General features: G+C 37.2%; 1 protein-coding gene across 1 annotated transcript in view; it reads right to left on the minus strand.

Annotated features, from left to right (window-relative positions):
- Positions 1–18,013: 18,013 nt before the first annotated feature.
- Positions 18,014–24,413, minus strand: part of LOC141016480 (disks large-associated protein 1-like) — a 60,143-nt gene continuing 53,743 nt past the window's right edge. Inside the window, exons 14-15 of the mRNA XM_073490865.1 lie at positions 21,829–21,981; positions 18,014–18,238 (exon numbers count right to left, since the gene is read on the minus strand). Of these exons, the coding sequence (XP_073346966.1) occupies positions 18,014–18,238; positions 21,829–21,981 (378 nt within the window). The remainder of the gene's footprint in view (positions 18,239–21,828; positions 21,982–24,413) is intronic.

Raw genomic sequence — 24,413 nt, forward strand, 5'->3', positions numbered from 1 at the left:
AGCACTTATGTACTAAAGGTATCCTTTACAAATGTACTTATTGTAAGTCGCTTTGGACAAAGCGTCTGCTAAATGCCCTAAATGTAAATGTATGAAATTTCCTGGTGGACAGATACTGATAGCTTTTTTGTTGAAGTGATTCCTAAATGCTGCTTATTGAAGCTGCCGTTAGCCTAGTTGCTAACTCAGCTCTGAGAAAACCACATTGGTACTGTATTCCCTGTTGTCAACCTGGACTCCACCTTCTCAGAGGATGTGTTGTTTCGTCCCGGTCTGGCTAAGCTGCTCATCTGAGCATAGTTGGAGGACTGTTCACTCAATGATGGGGGGTGTAATGCGCATTTAGTGCTCTTGGCTACAGTGAAGTACAATACGCCAATCAATATCTATGACAAATCTCTCCCTGGCTGCCTGTCTTTACAGGAAAAACAATAACATGCCCAAGCAAATAGCAGTCCAATTTCATTGGAACTTTAAGAGAGATACCTGAGCATCTGGCAGGAACCCATCCCAGCAAAAATGATTTCAGTCTATGTCAGGGGTCTCAAACTGCTGGCCCGCAGGCTAATAGGAGCTTTTGTTTTTGACTTTATCAACAAGTCATCCACCATTGTATTGTCAGTCAGCTGTCCTTACTCTCTCCACGCTAAAGGTTTTTTTTTGTGATTCCTGTTACTCTATGCTGCAACTCTGCTGCTGGCCCCGCTGCTGCACAGACTTGATCCTCCGGCAGTTTAGTAATGTATAGTAAAGTAATGTATCCGGTGTCAGCTGGACCACCGTGTATCACTGGGAACACAGACTAGTGCAAGGTTTAGGTAAAAAAGGATTTGCACTGTTAAAACTAATGTGCATACAGATGTATACTTCTGTATGTTTATTTTTGTTAAATATGAACAAAATACGAGCAGAAGTGCAGCCAGATGTCTGGCAGGAAATAAAGTGCAAATATATTTCATGTGTTAGTTTAGTGCAATGTTTCAATATGTTATTTCAGAGTTGGGGGAAAAAAGATCTGCACTGTTAAAAACTAAACATGCAACAAATGTATACAAACTGCTGTTTGCATTTTTGTGTTTTTATGTTAATAATGGAAATAAAAAACAAGATTTTGAGAAATATTGCGCTTTCTTGTAGTACTTGAACGCTGTAGTGGCCCTCCTATGCGATGACAATACCAGCAGTGGCCCCAAGCTAATTTGAGTTTGAGACCCTTGGTCTATGTGCCACTTTGACTCCTTTCACCTCAGGTGTGCACTGATGTTTGCCACAGTGTCTAGACCTTCGCAACAACAATGTTGAATAGCATAGCAAAAGCACTAGTTACTGCTTGATTTTGCAACTTCTGAATGTTCCCAGAAGCACCATTGGGACCATTATCAGAAAGTTAGTTGGAATAATAGCCCAAGAGCCGAGGACCTTTCAAACTGAGCTCCAGAAGGACTTGGAGGTAGCAGGTACAGTCATCACAGAGAAAACATATAGGCAGTGCACTCCACTGCCACAGTGTCCGTGCAGGATCCACCAGAATCAAAATTATTCGAAGGAAGATGAATGGCATCAGAACCCCGAAATTCTTGAGAAAAATCTGTTGAAATCCACCAGGATGATGAAGATGAGATGTGGGTGGACCCAGAGGAAGAAAATAAAGGCGTTGAAATGGCCACCAGACAAATCCAAAAGAACATTTGTGGAAGGAGCTGAAGACCATGGTTGACCAGCAAGTACTTGGAATCTTCAAGATTGAAATACTGTCCGTGTGGGATAGTGGGCCACCTGAACACTGTCAGAGATTAGTTTCTTCATACAGAAGGAATTCTGTCACTACAAACAAAGGCCTCTGCACCAAATATTAAGTTAAGATGTACTTTTATTGATCCCTGTAGGAGAAAATTAATTTATACAGCAGCACAAGGGTACAAACAGCGTGTAAACAGTTACAAAAAGTAGCAGCGCGATTAAATACATTTCAGTTTGCACGTTTGCACGTTTGCATGTTGCAGTACTTTTCCTGTGTCATTGCACTTTATTGTACATAACTTTTTTTTATAGATTGGAATGTTACGATCTCTTTACTTTTGTAGTTTTATTGAGTCAATACCAATATCTGGTCTAAATTTCATGTGAATATGTTGATTTCTTTTCCTCTGGAAAAAAATAAGATAATAATGAAATATTGAAAACATTTTTTGGGGTAAAGACTTTATTTTTTTATTTTTTATTTGAAGGGGTAATTATTTAAAGCTTCACTGAATCAGATTTTCAATTTATATACACTGTATATTAGTTTAGATATTTCATGTTGTTTGTGCTTTTATACTGCTGCTACTTTTAAAGAGCTACTTTAAAGAGGCATAAATTCACATAAAGACTATATCTACATGGCAGATTAATGTAGAGAACAATCGAGCCACAGATGAAAGGAACGTACCAACATGGCAATAGCTGTATTCTCAAACACAATGCATGGAAAGCAGAATGAGTACAGATAAGACTTTGCTGACTCATCACATAGCAGTGTCTGCTCCACTGTTAATTAAAAATCAGACTGAGCAGTAACCTGTTTTTCAAACTGATGAGCCTCCTTCAAAGATCCATCATCACAGTTTGCCTAAGTACATATAATGTGACCATGTAACCACGTCTACAGACGTAGACATAGAGTAGAGGAGGTGGGGGGCAATAATAGCCAATTATAGGATTTTCATGCCTAACAAATCCCAATCTTTCTCCAAATCCTAAAAGTGCTCTACATGTGATCATGATCATGAGAGAAACAGGACAGCAGTTTTCACAGAAGGGCTCATCCTGAGAGGGAGTCCAGATGAGTAGCCACTAAACAAGTTTATGAAGTTTAAGAGGTCATCTAAAGATCAGCCTCTTCCTGGATGACTGTGTTTCAAACAATTCCTCAGATATCCACTACAACACAAACACTTCTAATTAACAACGGCTTCATTCCTTGGGGAATGAGGAGCATGTCCCCCTCACTTTTATTGTTTCAGGATGCTTTTCTTGATAAAATCTCTCCGCACATTGTTCTCTTATTGTTCTAGTGATACTGGGGCGATTTCTTTGACTTTTTTTTGCCCTGGAGTTTGCCTATTATGTTACATATGTTGTTCAGATTAAAATTAATTGAATCTGTATTCTGAATTATTTTTGATTTAAATCATATAGTCCCCACAGGTGCTAGAATTAACCTTATTTTCTTTTTTAATTCATAGTGTTGGCCGGCCCACTTCTGAACCAAACCCACACCCCAGCTGACCACTGTGAGGCCATTTTAAGTTTAAGTTTGCATAAATTCACATTTTTAATCTCATCTAAAGCTGTGTGATTTTTTTCTTTTCTATCATTACTCCAGTATGCAGCCTCATATTTCTATTGCTTTTCAGTGTGCTTGTGGGATAACGTCATGCATTAAAGGAAACCTTCATCCAAAATGAAAATGCAGTCATCATCTCCTTCTCCCATGCTGATAGAAACTCAGGTGTTTTACTGTCCACAAAACATTTCTGGAGCTTCACAAAAAAAACAGTGTTGCAGCGTTCTCCCAAACATCTGAAGTAGATGAGGACTTGATTTGAAAAAAACAACAAAAAACAACACTTTTTTATACCCTTACACCCCTTTAAGTTGAAATCTTCACTATAGCTGCTAAGCTAAAGTGTTAGCATTCACCCCATCTGAAGTAGGTGTACCAGCTCAACCGCACATGGAGGATGTAAATAACGTCTAAAACTTAGATTACAACAGACAAGCCATATGGAGCCAATTTATGTTTTTATTTTATGTTGTGTTTTATTTTTTTTGTTTCGTTTTGTTTTGCTGTGAAGCTTCAGAAAGGGTTCTCCTGACTTTCTATCCATATGGGGGTGAGTGGATGATTTCTGAATTAAAATTTTTGGGTGAACTTATCCTTTAAACTTTGTGCTTGAAGGTTTACAACAACATACACTTCAAATTGGACAACCATGAAATGAAGAAAAAGAAAAGTGTATCCAATGGGCTGCTGTGACGTCTTGGTACAACACATACTTAAAAGCTGTATTAATGCAACAATGCACACACACACACACACACACACACACACACAGCATATTGTGCAGTATGCAAATAAATGCTTAAATTTCCCGCAAAAGACGAGCTCTGTTACAGAGAAGCATTAATCACTCACATCCTCCTGGAATATTAATCCCATCCTAATGAGGTTTAACATGACTTCATGGCTGCTGCACTTAATGCCATCACTGGTGTGTGAGTGAAAAGATAGCAACTGCTAGTTTGAATGTAAGATTCCTCTTAATTATCTGTTAATTGTTGCTGTAATGAAGATAACTGATATGGTATTCCAAAAAATAACCTGCTGAAGGATAAGCAGGTTTAGATAATGGATAGATAAATAATAACATAAGGAAGATAATAGCAATTTATCTGCCATCTAATGTAAACAACAACAACAAAAAAAAATTAAAAAGATAAGAGACTGGCATCAAAATAAAATTCTGAATACATTTTGGTAACTGCATAGTTTTTTTAACACATGGACATCAAAATGAAGAGCCAAACACTGTCTCCATCTATTTGTTTTGTGGTGCAGGGGTCCCTCTGGAGGACACTCTGTTTAATCCTGCAGTCAGTTATTTACTCCTCAGTGCACTACCGCCATCATGTGGTTACAGGGGAGAACATGTTCAGATTTAGGATGCATGCTGACGTCTGCATCTCGTTACACCACTCTTAACCCACCATCTCCATACTGACATTTTGACACTCACATTTTAGTAGTGCAATAAGAGAACTTTCTCATTCCAGCGACTGACCCCTAACATATCATTTAAATAAGAGCAAAGTCACCACATAATCCACCTGAAAGACTCATTTTGACCTTTCCTCTACTACTGTCAGTACCAAGTTTACATTTTAGCTGTGGGAATGTCAAAATATTGTTGGTTCCTGCCAACACTTCAGGGTGTAATGATAATTAAAGCCCTTTAGGGGCTGCTGTGGGGGGATTTAGAATTTCATAACTGCTAAATAAATTCAGAATCAGAATCAGAAATACTTTATTATCCCCTAGGGTCAATTGTTTGTGTTACAGCTGCTCCCATTCAAAATTCAGAATATTGTCACCTTCCTAAAATAATGGCCTAAGTCATTTTTGACAAAAATGATTTTTTTTTGCCCAAGTCAGCTCTTCATGATGCTGCCACCTCTGGTAAAATCACCTACATCCTCAGTTGAACAGATCATGTGATCCTACCCCTGTAGTATAACGGCCTATGTCAAAGGCCCTTTTATTTTGCCCAAGTCACAAAACAGTGATTGAGGCAATTTTAGCAAGACATATCTTTACCCCAAGGGAATATGTAAATAGTCATCTATTGTCATAACCTTTTTGTGTGAAATGATTAATAAATATCATATACTCTGTATTTGCTTCAGTTTTTTCTGTTTTTTGAGAAACTTGAAAAAATGACTTAGGCCATTATTTTAGGAAGGTGATGATATGCAGAAATAATAATAATGGCAATGGCAATAATGCCACACTCAGAGCGAGGAATTAAACAGTTTGATAGCCACAGGCAGGAATGATTTCCTGTGGCAATCTGTGGTGCATCTTGGTGGGATCAGTCTAGTGCTGAATGTACTCCTGTGGCTGACCACCACGTCATGGAGTGGATGAGAGCCATTGTCCAAGATGCCATGTAACTTGGACAGCATCCTCCTCTCTGACACCACCGTCAGAGAGTCCAGCTCCACTCCCACAACATCACTGGCCTTGCGGATCAGTCTGTTCAGTCTGTTTGAAAATGAAACATTAATTATAAAATGTCATAAAAAATAATAACTTTTATTTACAGATCAAGTGTTAGCCTATCCTTGTGTCTCATTCACTTCAAATGTATCAAAATGCATTCATAATGCTTCATGACTACACTCATAATGCTTTCTGATGCACTGTATCAACAGTCATAAAACATGATAGATTATAGAACATTATAACATTATAGACCTCATCATCAGCTCTAGTAAGGACTCATTGTACGTCTTAAGTGAAATGATGCATCTGTAATAATGGATGCTTCATCATAATGTTCCATTGTTGGTGGTAAGTGGTAAGTACAACACATTTTGATGCGTGTGAAAGATTATGCCGGGTATAAGCCCCATCACTCAACCTCTAGTTTATAACTAGTCAAGAGCATCCATAAGACCTTGACCTCAGTATAAGTCACATCAGCTATGTTTTATGACTGAGTGTGACTAAGAGTGTAGTCAGAGTTATGAATGCTTTTAATTACATGTAAATGCACCCATATCGCACTGTAGATGTCTTCATAGAAAGGGCTTCTCAACATTCAAAGTAAATCAGATGAAAGAAAAGGCCACTCAATCAAACTTTATTTATACAGCACCTTTCAAACAAATCCAAAGTGCTGTACAAGTGTTTGAAAAAGAGAAACATGGTATAAAAACAGGTTTAGAGACTAATGCACACCAATTGCAATAAAATGAAAAGTTAAAATAAAAAAAGATAAAGAATAAAAGATAAAAACAAGCAATGAAAATAATGCTGAAAATAAAATATTGCAAATAAAATTTTGATTTAAAAAGTTTATAACACATAAGAATAAGAATAATAAAAACAACAGTAAAATGTCAATAAACAAAATAAATAAAATAAGTATAAACATTATAACCATAGAAATAATAAGAAATATATATATATGTATATATATATATATATATATATATATATATATATATATATATATATATATATATATATATATATATATATATATATATATGTATATATAAGACACTACATACAAGCCAGACTAAATAGATATGTTTTTAGTCCATGTTTAAAAGTATCAGTATTTCCAGCTCCTCTCAGATCCTCCGGCAGGCTGTTCCAACGGCTCGGAGCATAACGGCTGAGAGCAGCATCACCAAACGTTTCAGTTCTGCTTTGTGGAACAGCTAAAAGAGAAGAGCCAGAGGATCTGAGGGGCCGTCCTGGCTCATAAAATAAAAGCATTTGTGTGATGTAGTCTGGTGCGAGGCCATGTAGTGCTTTATAAATTAATAAAATAATTTAAAAATCAATAGGAAAACTAACAGGCAACCAGTGTAAAGACTTTAAAATAGGTGTAATGTGTGCTCTCCTTCTGGTCCTAGTCAGCAATCTTGCAGCAGAATTCTGAATTAATTGTAGCTGATTTATTGTGTTCTTTGGGATAGCAGAAAGGAGAGCGTTACAGTAGTCTAGCCTGCTAGTTATATAACCGTGCATTAGTCTGTGTTGCTCAGACAGGGGAAAAGAAGCATCACTTTGGAAATGTTTTTTAAATGATAAAATGCTGTTTTTGTGACATAGCATACAGTATATGTGCCTTAAAATTAAAATCTGAGTCAAAGATCACTCCAAGATTTCTGGCTTCTTGGCTTGGGTTTACGCCTCATTCATTTAGTTTGGAGGCCAGTTTCTCTCACCAATGATCATTACTTCCCTTTTGTCCTGGTTGAGCTGTAAAAGGTTCTGTAACGTCCAGACCTTAATATCTAATTCTAAATCCCCCATAGCAGCATCCAGAGGCTGCAGTTATCACATTACCCTAAAGTGTTGACAGGAACTAACAACATTTTGATATTCCTAGAAAAGTACTTGAACTTTGTAGTGACATTGGTGGTAAACGTATTAAAAAAAAAAATAAAAGCCAGATTGTGTTCAGTAAATTTCTGGCCATGAGATTATGACATAGCTGGAGTTGAGCTGTTAACTGAGGGGACAGTAGAGAATATGGAAATCCAGGAAAAAATGAAAGTATTCAATCATCCTTGCCATTGTCATTTTCAATTTCAAATGATCGACAATGCATTGAATATGACAATGCCTGTTGTGCTTTTTCAAATGAATGGATGTTGTCATAGCTATACCCTGCTTTTCCATCCTTTCATTGTCCAATTAATTGTACTCAAAATATAATTTTGATGGTTGGTTGTCCTGTGTGATTATAGCCCATATTTCATTATGTTTCATGTTTCTTTGTATCAATTATTAATCAGAGAGGAAGTACAAAGATAGCATAGACATGTAGAAACAGGACTAACCAGCAACCAGATGATTGTAAGTAACTCTCTAGATAAACTACCCAAAAATCCCTTAAGGCAACTTGATCAGAAAACTGAACAGTGGAATGTAAGGCTCTGACTGTTCCACCTGCTGGTGATGATGGCAAATCTGAGGACAAACTGTTGTGAGGCGGCTGTGACTCAGGGGTAGACCCAGCGTCTTGTTATCGGAAGGTTGCTGGTTCGATTCCCCCTGGTCTGCATGTCAAAGTGTCCTTGGGCAAGATACTGAACCCCAAAACTGCTCCTGATGTGCTGGTCGGCACCTTGCACGGCCATCAGTGTATGTATGAGTAACTGTAAGTCGCTTTGGACAAAAAGCGTCTGCTAAATGTGTCAGAAGAAGGGAATGATACCTTGCTTTGGAGTGTAGGACTGACTGATCAATAGACTGTGCCTTCTTAAGAAAAAAATAAAGATTGTATTGCTCAGTTCCTTATGTTTGGTACAATACTTTAACATCCATTAAATCTTCGATTAATATCCTGCACACATTTTCTCGTATTCAAAACATTGTTGAATCAGTACATAAAGCTACTATCTTGATCCCTGTGTATAGGTTCTTGTGCTTGTGATATATGAACATACATACAGTATGTGAACATTAGTTTTATATACTGATGAAGTAAAGTTTTGAATGCAAAATGAGTGTGCCATAATGTCTTTTTCCAAGATATTTTTGTACACTGTAAAAAATATGAGGCAGATTTGAACATTGTTGTAGCTGTTTTCTTCTTTCATTTGGGGCAGCTTCTTACTGCACTGGAACAGATTCTGCAGATTATTTAAATGTCCAATTATATTTCATTACATTTTGCTTTAAATTATTTTTCTGACCCTTTTTAATTGTTTGATGTGTTCTAAGGATTTTTTATTTTTTTTGCCATATGTAAAGCAGGCTGGAAGGTACTATACAAATAAAGCTGCCCCTCCTTGATGTTTCTATCCACTTAATGTCTCCAGGAAATATCTTCTCCACCACGGAAACTAATCTAATCCATGCAAGGCCCATGGGAAAAAAAGAGTTTATTTTCCCCCAGAATTCCTAGTTTTCTTAGAATTTAGATTTCTTTTTTCCGAGTTAAACGTAAGAATTCTGACTTTAATCTCTGAATTCTGAGAAAGAGAAATCAGAATTCTGAGGGGAAAAATAATATTAGAAGTCTGACTTTAATCTCCTCCTCCTCTTCCAGTGATACAAATAGGTACAGACATCTGTCATGGTAGAAGAGTTGATAGTTTATTTTATTATGGGTTTATCAATAGTTATGGACATATAATCATCTCTTTACAATACAACATAAGATCAGAAGAGCATGACAGACCACTTCAACAGAATCTCATAGTTTTAAAAAAATCAATAAATAAGGGCATAAATAAACCAAATACATGTTTTCAACTGAGATATAGATTCATAAGTACTAATATTGTGTCTGCATGCGTCATGAAACACCCTCAACTATTTTCTGTACAAACACAAGAGATCTGTCGCATGTATGAGCGGAGAATTCATATACAGAATGATTCTATGAGGCTACTAGACCGTACTGAGGAAAGGCCTGACATAGAAAACAAGGGACTCAGGAAGCACTTTATAGAGACCTCACACACCCACAGTGCATTTTCAGTTATGGTCATATATACATATGAAACGCATACAAACTTGGTAACACATAGACTCTCGCGCACACACACACACACACACACACACACATTTGAGTAACAGACAACCACGTCTGGGAGACCCTGATTTTATAGACTACATTTCCCCTCTCTTCCTGAGGAAAAGAAAGCACACAAAGCTAGCTCAAGCATACCATTGGTTGGAATTACACCGGTTTTCAGCAGCATTACATCCAAGGTTGTTTTATGGAAGTCCAGGACTGCTAATTTAAAAAATGTAAAATCACTACAAAAAATTAAATTGTATTTTCCATTAGTGTGTTTATCATGTATGATTAAATTTATACCTCAATTTAAAAATCGTGTTAAACGTTCATGTTATAAAATCAGTGCCAGAATGTTTTGATTATTCTATTGACGAATAGTCAGGCATACCAGGAGCAGCTGATAACGATTGTAAAAATGTACTTAATGTTTTCAAATTGGAAAAAACAAAACATATACAATTTGGCCCTTTGGCTAATTACCATAACAAAGGACGTTTTTATTTCATTTTCTAAATGAAATGACCTTTTTCTTCTGTAAAAAGTTGGATCTCATTACAATTTGCAGGAGAAGCTAAATTTAGGTAGGTGCTTCCTGTACTCAAATTCAGTTTATTAGAGGTGCTCTTTGGAAAGGGACACAACTAGACTCAAAACATCAGAAAACCTGCCTTTGCCGAAGGCTTGATGCTGAAACATGACAGAGCCTGTTTTTAATATCTGACATGACCACACTGTGATAATAAAGACATTTTAATAGTCCAAAGAGAGTGCCTTGGAGTTCTCTTGTTATTTTTAAATAGCTCATTCTAACATTTTCTAATTCTAAGTTCTAGTTTGCAATTTAATTTTCTAGTTTTGATGGCACAATTTTGGCCAATTTGGAAATATAACCTCCATTCTCTATCACATTTTATTTCATTTTCATTAGAGTTGTGTTAGATTTGGAGTGATCTGTGAAATTATCTGTCAAATGAGTTTAATTTTTTTTTAATTTTGGCAGTAATTTTTATATTTTCACATATGAATTTAACACATTCACAAATTAACATTAACATGAACAAAATTTCAGTTTGATAAAAAAATTGTTTCAGCATTGGCAACCCTGACCTTCCACAGTTTTCTGCCTGTTTGTAGTCACATTTGTCTATTTTGACACCACAGATGTAAAGTTTGGCCATTATCTGGCAACCATTTTGCATCCGACACTAGGAAGCCAGGGGTTCTACTCTAATGAGAGTCATCGTGTCTGAATGTTTTCATTTTAGCAGCTTCCAGATCCTAATATAGAGACTAAAGATTCCCTATGTGCTTATCTTCCTGTTTTCCCCGGTTCACATTCGTGTTATGTTGTTTCTGCTCTACTGTTCCTCCCAAACACACAGACAGTAAGCTTGCTACTATAACACTAAAAAAATGATTCAATAAATGGTAAATGTAAAAACAAAACTTTCAGCATCTGTATGGCCCTTTCCTCTTGATAAGAAGGGTATTTCACATTGAATATGGCTCACTGTCATTGTCACTGTCATCATCATTTAAACACAGAGGTAATCTGCTCCTGTACAAAATTACATCCCCTCCCCATACACGCACACGCATAACTAATCTTTACAAAAGAAGAAAATAAATACAGAATACTTTCATCAACAACACATCATCATCATCATCATCATCATCATCATCATCATCATAGAATAGTCTACAGAATCCTGTAAATTCTACTCTTGATTTCCAGAGTCTTGCTCTGGAGAAATGAATGGCAGTTATATAAGAGGTCATCACAATAAATGTTGTCATAAGTAGTAGTAGTAGTAGTAGTAGTATAGTATAAATGGTATTATCACAGATAAACAACATTTAGTGGCTCAGAGAAAATCATCTTGGCCCCAAAGATGTTTTCTCTGACACTGTTGAAACCAGGTGTGGAGTTTAAATATGGAATATGAATTCCAGATGGATTTGTAATGTCTTCTTATGGTACTTTATTACTCTGATCAGGGAGTCCCTTAAAGTGTAGCAGTAACTGACAGCAGTTTCTCATCTGAGTGTTGATTCACCTCTGTGACCAATGTCAGTCCTCGGTTGGTGTGTTCACTGTATGATGTTTGCATACAGATAGTGATAATTCCAAGCTAAATACAGGTACGTTTGGTGTGCTTTTTAATTGCTTCTTATTTGTTTCTTTGCTTGACCTGTGAGTGTTTTTCTTTGGATTAAAGGGGTACTCCAGCCATTTAGTTTTTCACTTGCATAAAAGTGGGGGATGGATAAAAAAAAAAAAAAAAAAATTCAGAGCAGCAGAGGCTGAGATAACCTGACTATAGTCCTTAGAGAGGAACTCCAAAATTGCTGGGTCCTACATTTCCCATAATTTGCAAATTGTGCGATCCATACTGCCTGGTAAACACCCACATCTTTCCAACTCTACATCACCAGTTAGTAGCTCAAACTGAGATAACCCTGATGAAATAGCTGTGACATCCTTCAAAGACACAGAAGACATTGCACTATGGTTTTTCATAGGATGAGTGATAATCAAAACTATGAGCAAGCTGACTTTCATGTTTAAAGTCACTGGAGTGCTTCTTAGAAGTCGCAGTAGCAGAAATGACAGCTGGATTTCTTTTAAAAAGATGAAGATTTCAGGATATGATTTATAATTGTGTTTGACTTAAAATGCCGATATTAAATTATGCTAATATTCATTGTAAGAATGCTATTGCAATATACCATAATGTGTGTAATCATGATCACTTGAAGCAGTAGAGGCATATATTACAACACTTTCTCACTCCCAACTCATCAAATATGGCAGCTTGGTCAGTAGCCTTCCTACCCTACTCTAGTGTCAGTTTTGGACGTCAAGTAAGCAATAAAGCATTATATACTACATCTGGTTAGACTTTCCAAATATAGCTTGCTGACAAGCAGTTTACTTATTATGACCTATTATGACGTTTAGACTGTTATCAACGTCACAGTTTGGTTAGGTTTAGGAAAGGATCATATTTTGGGTTAAAATAACTATGTTCTGTCTTACGAATGTTAACTTATTTATGTCACAAACGGGAATTGAACTCTGGTGTCGTGCAGACACATTAGCTAACCTCCCGCTCAGACTTTTCTCACTCTTTCTACTACTGCACTACAGAGGCGCTTAAAAAAAATGGCACTAGAGGAGTAACTACACTGTCAGACTTAAATGTGTGAGGCCATTGACCAGGCTGCTTTAACTGACGCACTGGGAGTGAGAACAGGCTGTACATTACAGGTCTGTGTGGTCAGGAAGTTAACTTATAAATACCATATTTTAAAGAAATATGTATCGCAGTGGTATCTTTGCTTGCATAGTGTTCAAGAAATTATTTTTCCTTTCTGTGATTTATGCAGAGGAGAGACAAAAGTCAATAATGTTGCGGTAATTTTACATACCAGATACCTGAATCAATAAACGTAATGTCTTTTTATCTACTCTGGAGTGCTGAACGCATGTCTTTAAAACTAAAAGAAAACAAAGATATATTTTAGTTATGTGACTATAACCCAAACAAGACTATTTCAAATTGTATTTCTGTCATCCAGCCATACTGTCTTTTAGGTGACTAATGCACAAGACTGATGGTGAAGGAAAATTTTGTCATCCAGTCTTCCTACTTTGCAGGACAAACACTGTGATTCATGAAAATGACTCACCGACTAAAACTTAATTATCACTAATTAATTCCAATGATAAACCTCTCATTTTTGGAGAAGGTTTGTAAACCTTCTCTTTATGGAACAGTGCAATGGTTTCCATTCTTTCAATTATTTCATGCACAGGAAAAAAGGTAAGCTTTAGTAGAAAAAAACAATTTCCCCTTGACTACAACTCCTTTAAGAGTATAGTCAAAATGAGTACACAGAAACCAGTTATAGCAAACCATCAGCGCACTCTGAGAAGTTGACTTACATCACCCTTCACAGGATTTCTATGTAACTAAGAGCCCGGTCACACTAATTTAAAAAAAAACAAGGTACAATTCTTTGCAAATCAGCGTGTCTTGTTTTTAAGTTTTTAGGCTAGGCCAACCTCTCTGGCGTTTTTCTGTGTTTCATCATACAGAATAGTATTAAATTGTTGGGGGATTCTTGTGAAATAGCTCTGTAATGACTCTCCTGACCTCTGGTGAGGATACTGCAGATTCCAAAATGAAGGAAGCCATCGTTTTAGCTCAACAGGTTCTTCATATTTCATGGTTGCCATTTTTGTTGGCGACACAGCTTGTTACTGATGGTGAACCTGTGCCACTGCCTGTTATCACATTGGAATGTGAAGGAATGTGAACTTGCCAATGTTTGTTGTGACCAGGCCCTCAGTCAACAGAATACAGTCACCTCTCATTAACATCTGGAGCTGAATGTTTTACTCAAACCTGCCTCCTGCAGCAAAAACCATTACATCAATGTAAAAAAGTTTGAGATATTAAACAGCAGATAAAAATGTCAGGCTATTTCAGACATCATCATATCCCCCCAAATTTCTGTAAGATTTCAAAACTGGCCAAAAGATGCAGTGTAGTCTGTTGTGTAATTGGTAGTACTGAAACAATAATTCTGAAAATCATTCAATCGGTCATTTTGTTCAGAGACCTTTTGAATTAACCCCGGGTCCCTTGAAGCTCTTGTTTGTCAACTACTGGATTATTACTAACGGCTAGACTTATAGCCCTTTTTGTCTGATGGCTTTATAACAAAGGAGACATACAGCTTTGATATTTATTTCTCTTTTAACAGCCAGAAGATCATATCTGACTTATTACCAGTTTCAAATTACAATCTGTTTAAATCTAAAAGCATGGAGGACTGAAACTGCCAAAATCAAAAATCAAAAAATAAATGTCTCAATTAATAAGTTAAATTATTATTTTGTTAAATGTACCACAAATATTACTAACAATAAATGTAGGGATTTGCTGCTACATGTATTTACCTATGTATTAAATCCCCTATTTATTTATTTTCCCATTTGTTTTACCATTTTTTAATTTTTACTTAAATGCATTTATTATTTTAATGAATTTATTTCTGTGTTTTCAGCAAACATATGTAAATAAATAGTGGAATTAATACAAAATAATATGAATAAAGTAAAAATAAAAATAAATAAATACAGAAGCAAACTAAAACAAAATTATAATGTCACATTTTATAAAATGATGCCTTCATTTATTTCTAATATAATTGTTGGTGCATTTATTGGCATAACATTTATTTATTGGGCCATTTATTCATTTTTAGTCTCAGGCAGTTTCAGTCCTTCATAGACAAGGCTTGTCTTAATATCTATGTATCTATCCAATGAAAAAACACTGCATTTTAACATCTTTCAAATAAAAATATTTTCATCGTACAACTAGAGGAGCTACTTCAGAGATGCCATGAGATTAATATTACACTGCATTTTCAATTCAGTCTCATTCCATCTAATTAATCAGAGGGTCTTGTGTTATATAATACATCTCTGAGCATTAATTTAAAAGTCACTATCTCAACTAAGTATTGCTTAAGTGTAAATGTACCCTGTAAAAGACAAATCATCTTGAAATCCAAGAAGGAGAAGGGACGTTAGGATCAAAACAAAGAGGAGAACCAGTGTGTGACCTTTGCACAGTCGGTGATCATCCAAACACCAGCAGTCATTTCCCAACATGATTAGGTATTGTTTCCCCAATAACATAGTGTCTCTGACAGGATCAGCACTTTATAATTCACTTGATGGCGTTCTGTGTGACACAAGCAGGATTAAAATTCTGTTTATTTACAACTTTTATTTTTGTAGTTTTGGTCATCAAAAACTGAATTGTTAAAATAAAAACAGGGCATGAGCCATCAGACAGTTTTGAAACAAATCTCCATTTTGATTCTGAATACGTATAGAAAACACTGTTAAAACCTGTCTGATGGCTCCTGTTTGTGCCCTTTAGAGTCCCTGTGAGCCAATAATAGAGCTGTGAAACATGTAAAAGCTATCATAATAAAAAAAATATATATGTCCAAAACTATGAAAACACATGTAAGTTTGTAAAATAACAGAATTTTCCTAAAATATTGTCCCCATTTTTCAGAGGTGTCACCATATAGGAAGAAAATACCAGCTGAGCATTTTATGAAGCTCATATGGTCAATAAAGAGCTGATGTAGTGTGGAGATGGAGAGGAGGATGAAAGATAAACAGTGATCATGGCGTTCTCTTCTCCAGAGGGAAGAGAGAAACACTGTTTTTATATTACAACAGCCTGCAGTGTTCATACAGCCACAAGACCTGAAAGAATTACCTGTGAGTGCTGATGTGTGCAGTACACTTATGTGAGGGTTTTCATATGACACAAGGTAATGATTGTGTGTCTACTACTGTGTGTGTGTGTGTGTGTGTGTGTGTGTGTGTAAGGTTGTCCATCACTCCTGTACATGTACATGTTTGTGTAATTTTACAAGACCCACAGACAAAACCTTCAACATCTACAAAAAGTCAGACCTGAAACTAAACCTCCACCTCTCTGCAGCATATCACCATGTAAACTGTTGTGGACTCTCGCATGTATAAAACATCTTTGACACCAGAGGCTTGCTGGATAACATTTACTCTACTGCCAGTATTCAAAGATGGTGTCTTTTAACATGAAGAGTTAAGTATGCTTCAAACAAACTAGCTTATGTGACCATGTCTAATGTCAAAGTGCTTCTAACTGTTCAGCGCTGTTCATCATAGTTTTCTCCTTAGTGCATCCCATTGCCCCCCTGATCTTGTTTTCAGACACTCTTAAAAGATCCAACAAGGACCTTCTTTTAAGCATACTGATGCCTTAAAGGGGTAACTCGTAAGAAATAGCCAGAATCTGAAGGTAGCTCAAAAACTAAAGGAGAGAGCATAACCGTTTACTGATGCTCACTATATTCTTTGCTGTAGCTATATTTTGGCTGTAGCGACTAGCTGCTCTTAGAAAGTAGCTCAGTTAGCCATGGAGCTAAGTGGTCCTATTAGCTGATGGGAGTCTGACATAATATTATTGGATAGTGAACCCAAAAATGGCGCCTATTCAGTCCAATAAGAAATGCTTGCCAAAAACGTTTCTAACTTCTGTGTTTACTTCGTGGTTATGCTGCTCACTGAATATGAGCAGTAGTGTTTCTCCCGCTGGCCCTGCCAGTGAGTTCCCGCTCAGGCCATAGATCTTACACATTATTTTGTGTACTTATTAGACTAAGTAGCAAACTCATCGCTCACATACATCTCCCAGCTGAAAATACGGGGGCTATCAGACTGACGCCTTTTGTGGTACAAAATGGAATTAGGAGACAGGAAAGGATTGGGCTAGCTTGTTAGCATGCTAACTTCCCTGCAGACATCTCCTCAGTAGACATCACTGTACACAGATGTCTTTGACATAACATCAACACTGCTGTTTCACACTCACTTTTTTAATATATAAAACTTAAATTCTGTCCATATCTTACAAATTGCCCCTTTTACACAAACCAACGACTGCAGTCTTTCTCTAACATTAACCAAGTAGGAGACAACAAGGTTGCTGCTTTAAATCTTCTGATCATGATCATGAGCTCAGACTCAAGTTCTCAGAAAATATGGAACTTTAATGTGGCTGATGCGAGATCATCTGGGTTTTATTTCAACTCAATTAGGGGGTGATTTTTTCTAATGATGGGTAAACATGCTATGGAGAACCACTGTAGCAGCGCTGAAGGTGTGGCTTTACAAAACGTGATAACTGCCTTCTAGTATTAGAAGTTGGATACATGTATTCCAATGCAGCACTCCAACAATACATGTATACTGCCTGCGTCTAAATCAGGGGTGTACACTATAAAATCTTGGTGGATCAGAGGTTTGGACAGCCCTGCCAGGTTATAGTCAATTGATTCAGTCGTTCAGTCATTTTCAGACAAAACTTACTTTGTAAAAGTTTACAGCCTGACATGCTATTATTCTGTGCTGCTTTGTGTACAGTGATGCAGCTATATCTAAAACAAAAGTGCAATGACTCAAGTCACAAGATGTGCATATCCAAATAATGCTTCTAATTCAGTTACACCCCTACTGTGCGTTGGTGTGGACAACCATACATTTTTCTGTTGTGTTGTGTTTGGTGTGTGTGTTTCAGTACTGCTTGTCAACCCTGTGTGTGCCCCTGGTAATGTCCTCATAGCCGTGTCTGAGCCTCAGGTATGTAGATCTCAATGCTGTCAGCGCTCTCCGTGGCTGAGTTTTGCCGTACGGACGCAGCTCTTTTGGCAGCCATCAGGCGCTTCCTGGCCTCCTGCCGCTGTTTCTCTGAGCTCTCCAGTGAACGATCTCTGGCCAGAGGCGGGTGGTGGTGGGGGCCCTTGGGTGGCTTTTTTGGCACTGGAGGTGGAAGACGCCTCTCCTGGTGGGAGAGGACGGTAGGGGGGGAGGGGAGAACATTTCAGGAAAAAGACAGACCTATTTTTCTGTGTGTGTGTGTGTGTATGTGTGCATATGTCTGTGATGCCCATTGGAACTGCCACCTTTAATTCAGTAGATGGTAACACTATAATAACCATCATTAATAAATGGTAAATCTAGCGTTGATTAAACTTTAGCTCAGAGTTATTTGACTGAAACAATGAAATACTTTACTTAATAAACCATTTCTAAAGACATTGATTATTGTGAAGTTGCAACCGATATTTTAACAAACGTTTTCAACAGCTTGATAATTGGTTTATAAAGCATTTCATAGTAAACTACAAACTCACCATTGATTTCTGATGGTTATTGTGTTACCCAGTAAGCTTTTGCTTTAATGTATGCCTGTGCACATGTACATGACCATGTATACTCTAAGTAAAGAAGGGGTAAGCTGAATTAGACATTCTGCTTAATAATTTTTTTGATCAACTTCCACGATTTTTTAACATACTTAATCACACACTGTTTCAATGATACTGCAGCTACTTCACATGCTCTTATTTTGGAAACGTGTTCCCTACAAGTGATGATTCACACGTTCGTTATTTGACAGGATTGTTTCCATTTTCTCTGCTATACAACATCAGCGTATGCTTATATGCAATCTACTGTACATTACTGTCAAAAGTGTTTGTGTGTGACATGACCTTAAACAATCTGAGGCTTTCAAATACATCGATAACTTTTTTTAATTGCTGTTTTGACATATTTGGTTTTATTTTCCTTCTAATCAGCTGTTTCAGTGTTAATGTATGTCTCTTTAATTGTATCTCCTCTGTTCTGTGTGAACTGCTCCATGCTGAAAAATGTGTTTGTGGAGAAGAAACATTCTCTATCTTTACACTGGTGGCTACAACACACACGACAAAAAGCCACACATGGTAAGGCGGCTGCAGGCGTCATAAAGAAGCAAGGAAGGAAGGAAGGCCAGAAGGAAGCATGGAGTGATGGATGGAAAGACAGACATGATGGATCCACGGAGGCCCAGAGGTGTCAAGGCCCTGTGGTGTTGTTGGCATTGCAGTTATGCTGATTGATGCGTGGCTGTTTGCAAGCGCCTTCACTGTCAACACAAAAAAAAGCACAAGAAAGAAAAAAAGACAACAATGAGAGCAAATGAGGAGGCCAGCAGAGTCAGTATTCACAACGATGCAAAGCCACAACAGATACTGCCGAAAGAGAGCAGGCAGAAGACATCTGAAAAAGATTGACAGATACACTTAAAGATATGCAGAAGCAAGAGTATCTGTATCACCATAGAGACCAAGCCAGACAATCATGCACTAACTCTGCACCATGAGAGGAGGTGATAATGTAAGACTAAAAAAAAAGGCTTTCTTTGCTTCTGTCATGGTCATGTAGGTATAAATTGAGTGTGTCTAAAAGCTATTTTTGTTCCCTTGCTACATGAATTCACCACCAAACCCCCATTTAAAGGCAGTGTGAGGAAACTGTGCAGAAATTTGATCATTCAGAATGACTGCTGTAACTATTGCATGCCAAACAAGGAAGGCTTCCTTCCAGTAACATCAGGTGTGACTACAATCTAATTATTAGCTAATAAAGAGCTTTAGAGCGTAAAGGATGTGTATTGAAGTTAAAACAATTGTTCTTGGGGAGCAGACATATTTTATATGAATCCCTCAGCAACAACATGGTCTGTAAAGGCCCCCACACATTACCTGATAATAGCAGTCTTACAAGTTCATGTAATGCCACACTGTGTCAGATGGTTTCCAATTTTTACCCCTACCCCTCATACGTCATCAGCTATCATCGATGGTGTTTATGTTAACAGATACGACCGAGCATTTCCAGTATGCGTTGTGATGATTTCTCTTGAGTTACCATGGCAACCCTGGTATTATTACAATGCCATTTGCCATTTATCCAACACATCCTCATACCTAAACAACTGAATAGGTAGAGTGTCAGCAACTATACCTGCATAACAGCGACAAATGTACTGGACCTTCGTCTTCAGTCACAGTTTGGTAAGCTTTAGGCAACAAAACTACTTGTTTTTGGTTTAGGAAAACATTGTAGTTTGGGTTAAAATGCTACGCTATCTTTGTAACTTACCTACAACGTACCTACATTACCTAAGTATATTGCATTACGTTATGTATATGACTTGACCTCACTACATTAGTAAGTTAAAAGGACTCACCGTTGACATATGGTGTCACACTGGACCCGAAAAGCGGTCTTTTGAATCAAAGTCTGTCCCAACCATCCTGAATGTCCATCTCGGGCCTCCTCCCTTACAGACTTTTCACTCTTTAGACTACCTCTCCTCACTTCCTGCTTTCCAGCTGTAACAATTACTACAGCTGCTAGAGGTCGCCCATAACAACCAACGTAAATAAAAATGTATCCGATGGAGATGGAAAAGCATGGACACAATTCTAATTCACTGACAACTTCACACTAACAATCAAGTTACCAAATAAAAAAGAAGACTGCTTCAATACCTGGCCACTACCAGTGCTTTATAGGCTAACATTAGCAACCCATGCTCCTACCCTTCCAGTCTGCACTGATATTAGAGGAGCATTACCAAGTGCAGCAACTTCACTGCTGGACTTTAGTTGGATTTCAGGTGTCAAATGCCATCAAAGAGGGGGAAATGCGACTTTTAAAAAGGTAAAAATGCGGGACTGTCATGCACAAATCAGCAATAACAATGTAACGTTAGCTAGTTAGCTAGCTACGTACGCGAAAACAAAGGGTAAAGGGCTAAGTGGTCGAGGCAAGGGGTGTATTTATTCTCAATTTGTGTCAGACTATGATCTCTACTTAGAGACATGTCAATCTGGTCACCGGTCATCAACAATAAATCAAAAATGACTTGCTTCATCAAGCTGAATTACTCTTTGAAAATACAGCAAAAAGCCAGCTATGGACATCAAGCTGGCATATAGAAACCAGTGTGGTATCCACATGAACTGTACAGTATATGTCTTTGGGTGATTATAATATGGCATAGTTATTCTGTCATTTTATGCTGTATTCTGATTGTATTAGATGTGGGAGGGCATTTATAAAAAATATATGTGGTATGAATCAGTGTTTCTTTTCACTTTTGAAGTAATTTCATTGGCTGTATCTTGTCTTTTTTCAAAGTTTTAAGTCACCCTAATGGTGGAAGATTATTGTCTGAACATCATCACACATGTCATTAGGGTGGGACCTATATAACATATCTGTACCTGTCTCTGAGAATGGTTGTTGATCTCAAAGAAAGCCTGAGGACCAGAAATACCATCAGATTAAAAACAGAAAGGCACACAGATTGTGCAACTCTCTGATCTGCTTTCCGGGTGTAGCAGCATTCATAGCACACTGTGAGAACTTAATCCTAAATTTGTGACACTTTATTGCAAGAAAATGTTTGGTCAGGAAAAATACATTTGTGTTGAGCTGGTATCGTCCCCGACAATCAAGTATCCTTGGGCTCTAAGTTCCTTTCAGATCATGGTCAAGCAGTCAGCCAGGCATCATACTGGATGTTTGTGTGTATACCTTTCTCTCAGGTGGATCCAGGGGTCTCCAGTTGTTGGCTCTGAGCTGGTGAAGCTCATCAAACTTGAGGCTTATGTTCTCGATTGAAAGCTGAAGCATATCCCAGAATCCAGCCAGGTCTGAGGCCACAGGTCGAGGGTGGGCATTGGGGTTCTATTACAGTAGAGACAGAGGAGAAGGTGGAGAAGAATGAATGAAAGTAGCTTTATATATTCAGTCATCTTCAGCTTTGTTTGTAGAGTAGCTAAAAACATGTTTGCAAAAGAATATAGAATACAAAACATAATATGTATATTTAATTACTGGTGTATCAAAAGTGAGAAGTTTTGTCAAATTTATCTTACCGCCCTGAAGGGTGTATTTCATATTGCTACTCAGTATGTTTTAATGTCTTCAGATAGCTAAAGAGCTTTTAAACCATGTTAAACACCACCATACATGGATGGTCTTATATATAGAGAGAGTAACTGTGGGGCTGCACTTAAAGTATCTTGACAGTAGTGAAAATTAGTTTGATAAAGTTTGAAAAATTGCATTAATCCAAGAGTTGAAAAGGTTTTAATGAAAACGTTCTTATCTTAAGACATACAGTCCTGCAGCAAACGTAAAACTGAACTGGATTTACAAGGTTTTCACCCAATATGCAATTGGGGAAACTGATTTAATTATCTTCAGTGAATGAAGACCTGATACACCAGTACCCTCTGGGGATCATGAATATCTGTAACAAATTCCATCCAGCCATCCAGCAGTTATTGAGATATGACAGTCTGGGCTGACCTACTGAAAGGCCGACAAAGCCATCAGCTAGCATGGCTGAGATATGAAGAAAGATGTAGTGCCCCCTTGCCCCTCAGAACACAGTAGCATAAGGTGTAGTGGTTAACATCTCTTATGTCCCCTATGAACTGTTCAAAACCCTCATATGTCATCAGCTGTTGTTTGTGCTCATGTAAACAGATGTGACCAGACATTTCCAATATGCCATCTTCAGCTCTGGTGATTTCTCTTGTGTTACCATGCCAATCCTGGTATTATCACAATGCCATTTGCCTGATTTATCTGATGGAGATAGAAAAGCATGGACGCAATTCAATTTGTTCACAACTTCATGCTACATATCAAGTCATCAACTAAAAAAGAACACTGCTTCATTACCTGGTAACTAATGATGCTTTATAGGCTAACATTAGCAACCAGTGCTCCTAACCTGCCATTCTGCAATGATAATAGAGGAGTTATTTGTAATTTCCAGCCACTTGTCGAAAGAATAGGGGCAGTATTTATTCTTCTTCTGTTGTTTATTTTATATATTGAATTTCTTTTTATGCAAATTCATTCATTCATTCATTCAAGTTGTTAAAATTGTAAAGACTGAAATTATTTCTACTGTTTGTGTTTATTTACACGTATTCATCATTCCTCCGTTGCATTATTACACAATACGTGTAAAATAAAACTTTTGGAGGTATACTTTGATACCAATTTTCGAGAACAGTTCATTCTATTGGTGTAACAAACACAGGTCTGTGTAAGCAGGCATACTAAACATCCACTGTAACCCACAATTTGATTAAAGCTGGCACAAAGTGGCTAAGTGGTAGGGGCAAGGGTGTAGTAAGATTGGGCCTTTGTGTTTGATATCTAGAGGGTCAAAAAACTGATTATCAAAAAAGGGAAGTAGCTTACATCCTGTTGCTTTCAATGGATACCAGAAGGCTTTAAATATTTGGGTATAAGTATTACTAATTAAATCAGACTTGTTAAAATGGTCCTCCCTACCACTATCACTATTAGGACGAATAAATGTTATCAGAATGAATGTTCTCCCGAGATTTAACTTCCTCTTCCAGATGTTACCATGTTTCTTAGCTGTGGATGTTTTTTAATCATTAAATTGCTGCATCTCAAAATTAATTTGGAGCAATAAGAAACCTAGGATCAGTCTAATGACCCTCATGAAGCTGGAATCCATGGGAGGTCTTGGTCTCCCTAATCTGCAATATTACCTTTGGGCACCCCAGTTAAGGAACATGGTATCATGGATAATGGGGAGACAGGAGTCCCTGTGGGTTCAGATGGAAGCAGAGTTGTTTAAACCTCTGCCCCTGGTTTCTCTCTTATTTATAAATCACTTTGAAAAGATTAAAAAAATGGACAAATGTTTCTCTGTTCTTAATACTCTACTATGGAAAGACTGTAGGAAAAAATATGGTATCACCTCTTGTACCTCTATTAACTCCCCTATTTGTCAAAATCCAGATCTGAACATTCAAACAACGATCAACATAGGGGAATGGACAAACAACAATACAATTTAAAGACTTAAATTGGACAATTAGACAATTTAAACTGAACACGCAATTAAAATCATTTATTGACTTAAGATCGGAATACAACATACCCAACAAAGACTTTTTTAAATATTTACAAATTTGGAGTCTTGCTCATTCACTTATTACAGTGAACAAATTGCAGTTTGGACTATCTAAGATAGAAGATACATTAATGTCCTCAGAGACAATAAAGGGGAAGATACGTGAATTGTATAATACTCTCTCAAGAGGAGGTCAGTCATCTTTCCA

This window comes from Pagrus major, chromosome 21, assembly GCF_040436345.1.
Source record: "Pagrus major chromosome 21, Pma_NU_1.0".
NCBI lineage: Eukaryota > Metazoa > Chordata > Actinopteri > Spariformes > Sparidae > Pagrus > Pagrus major.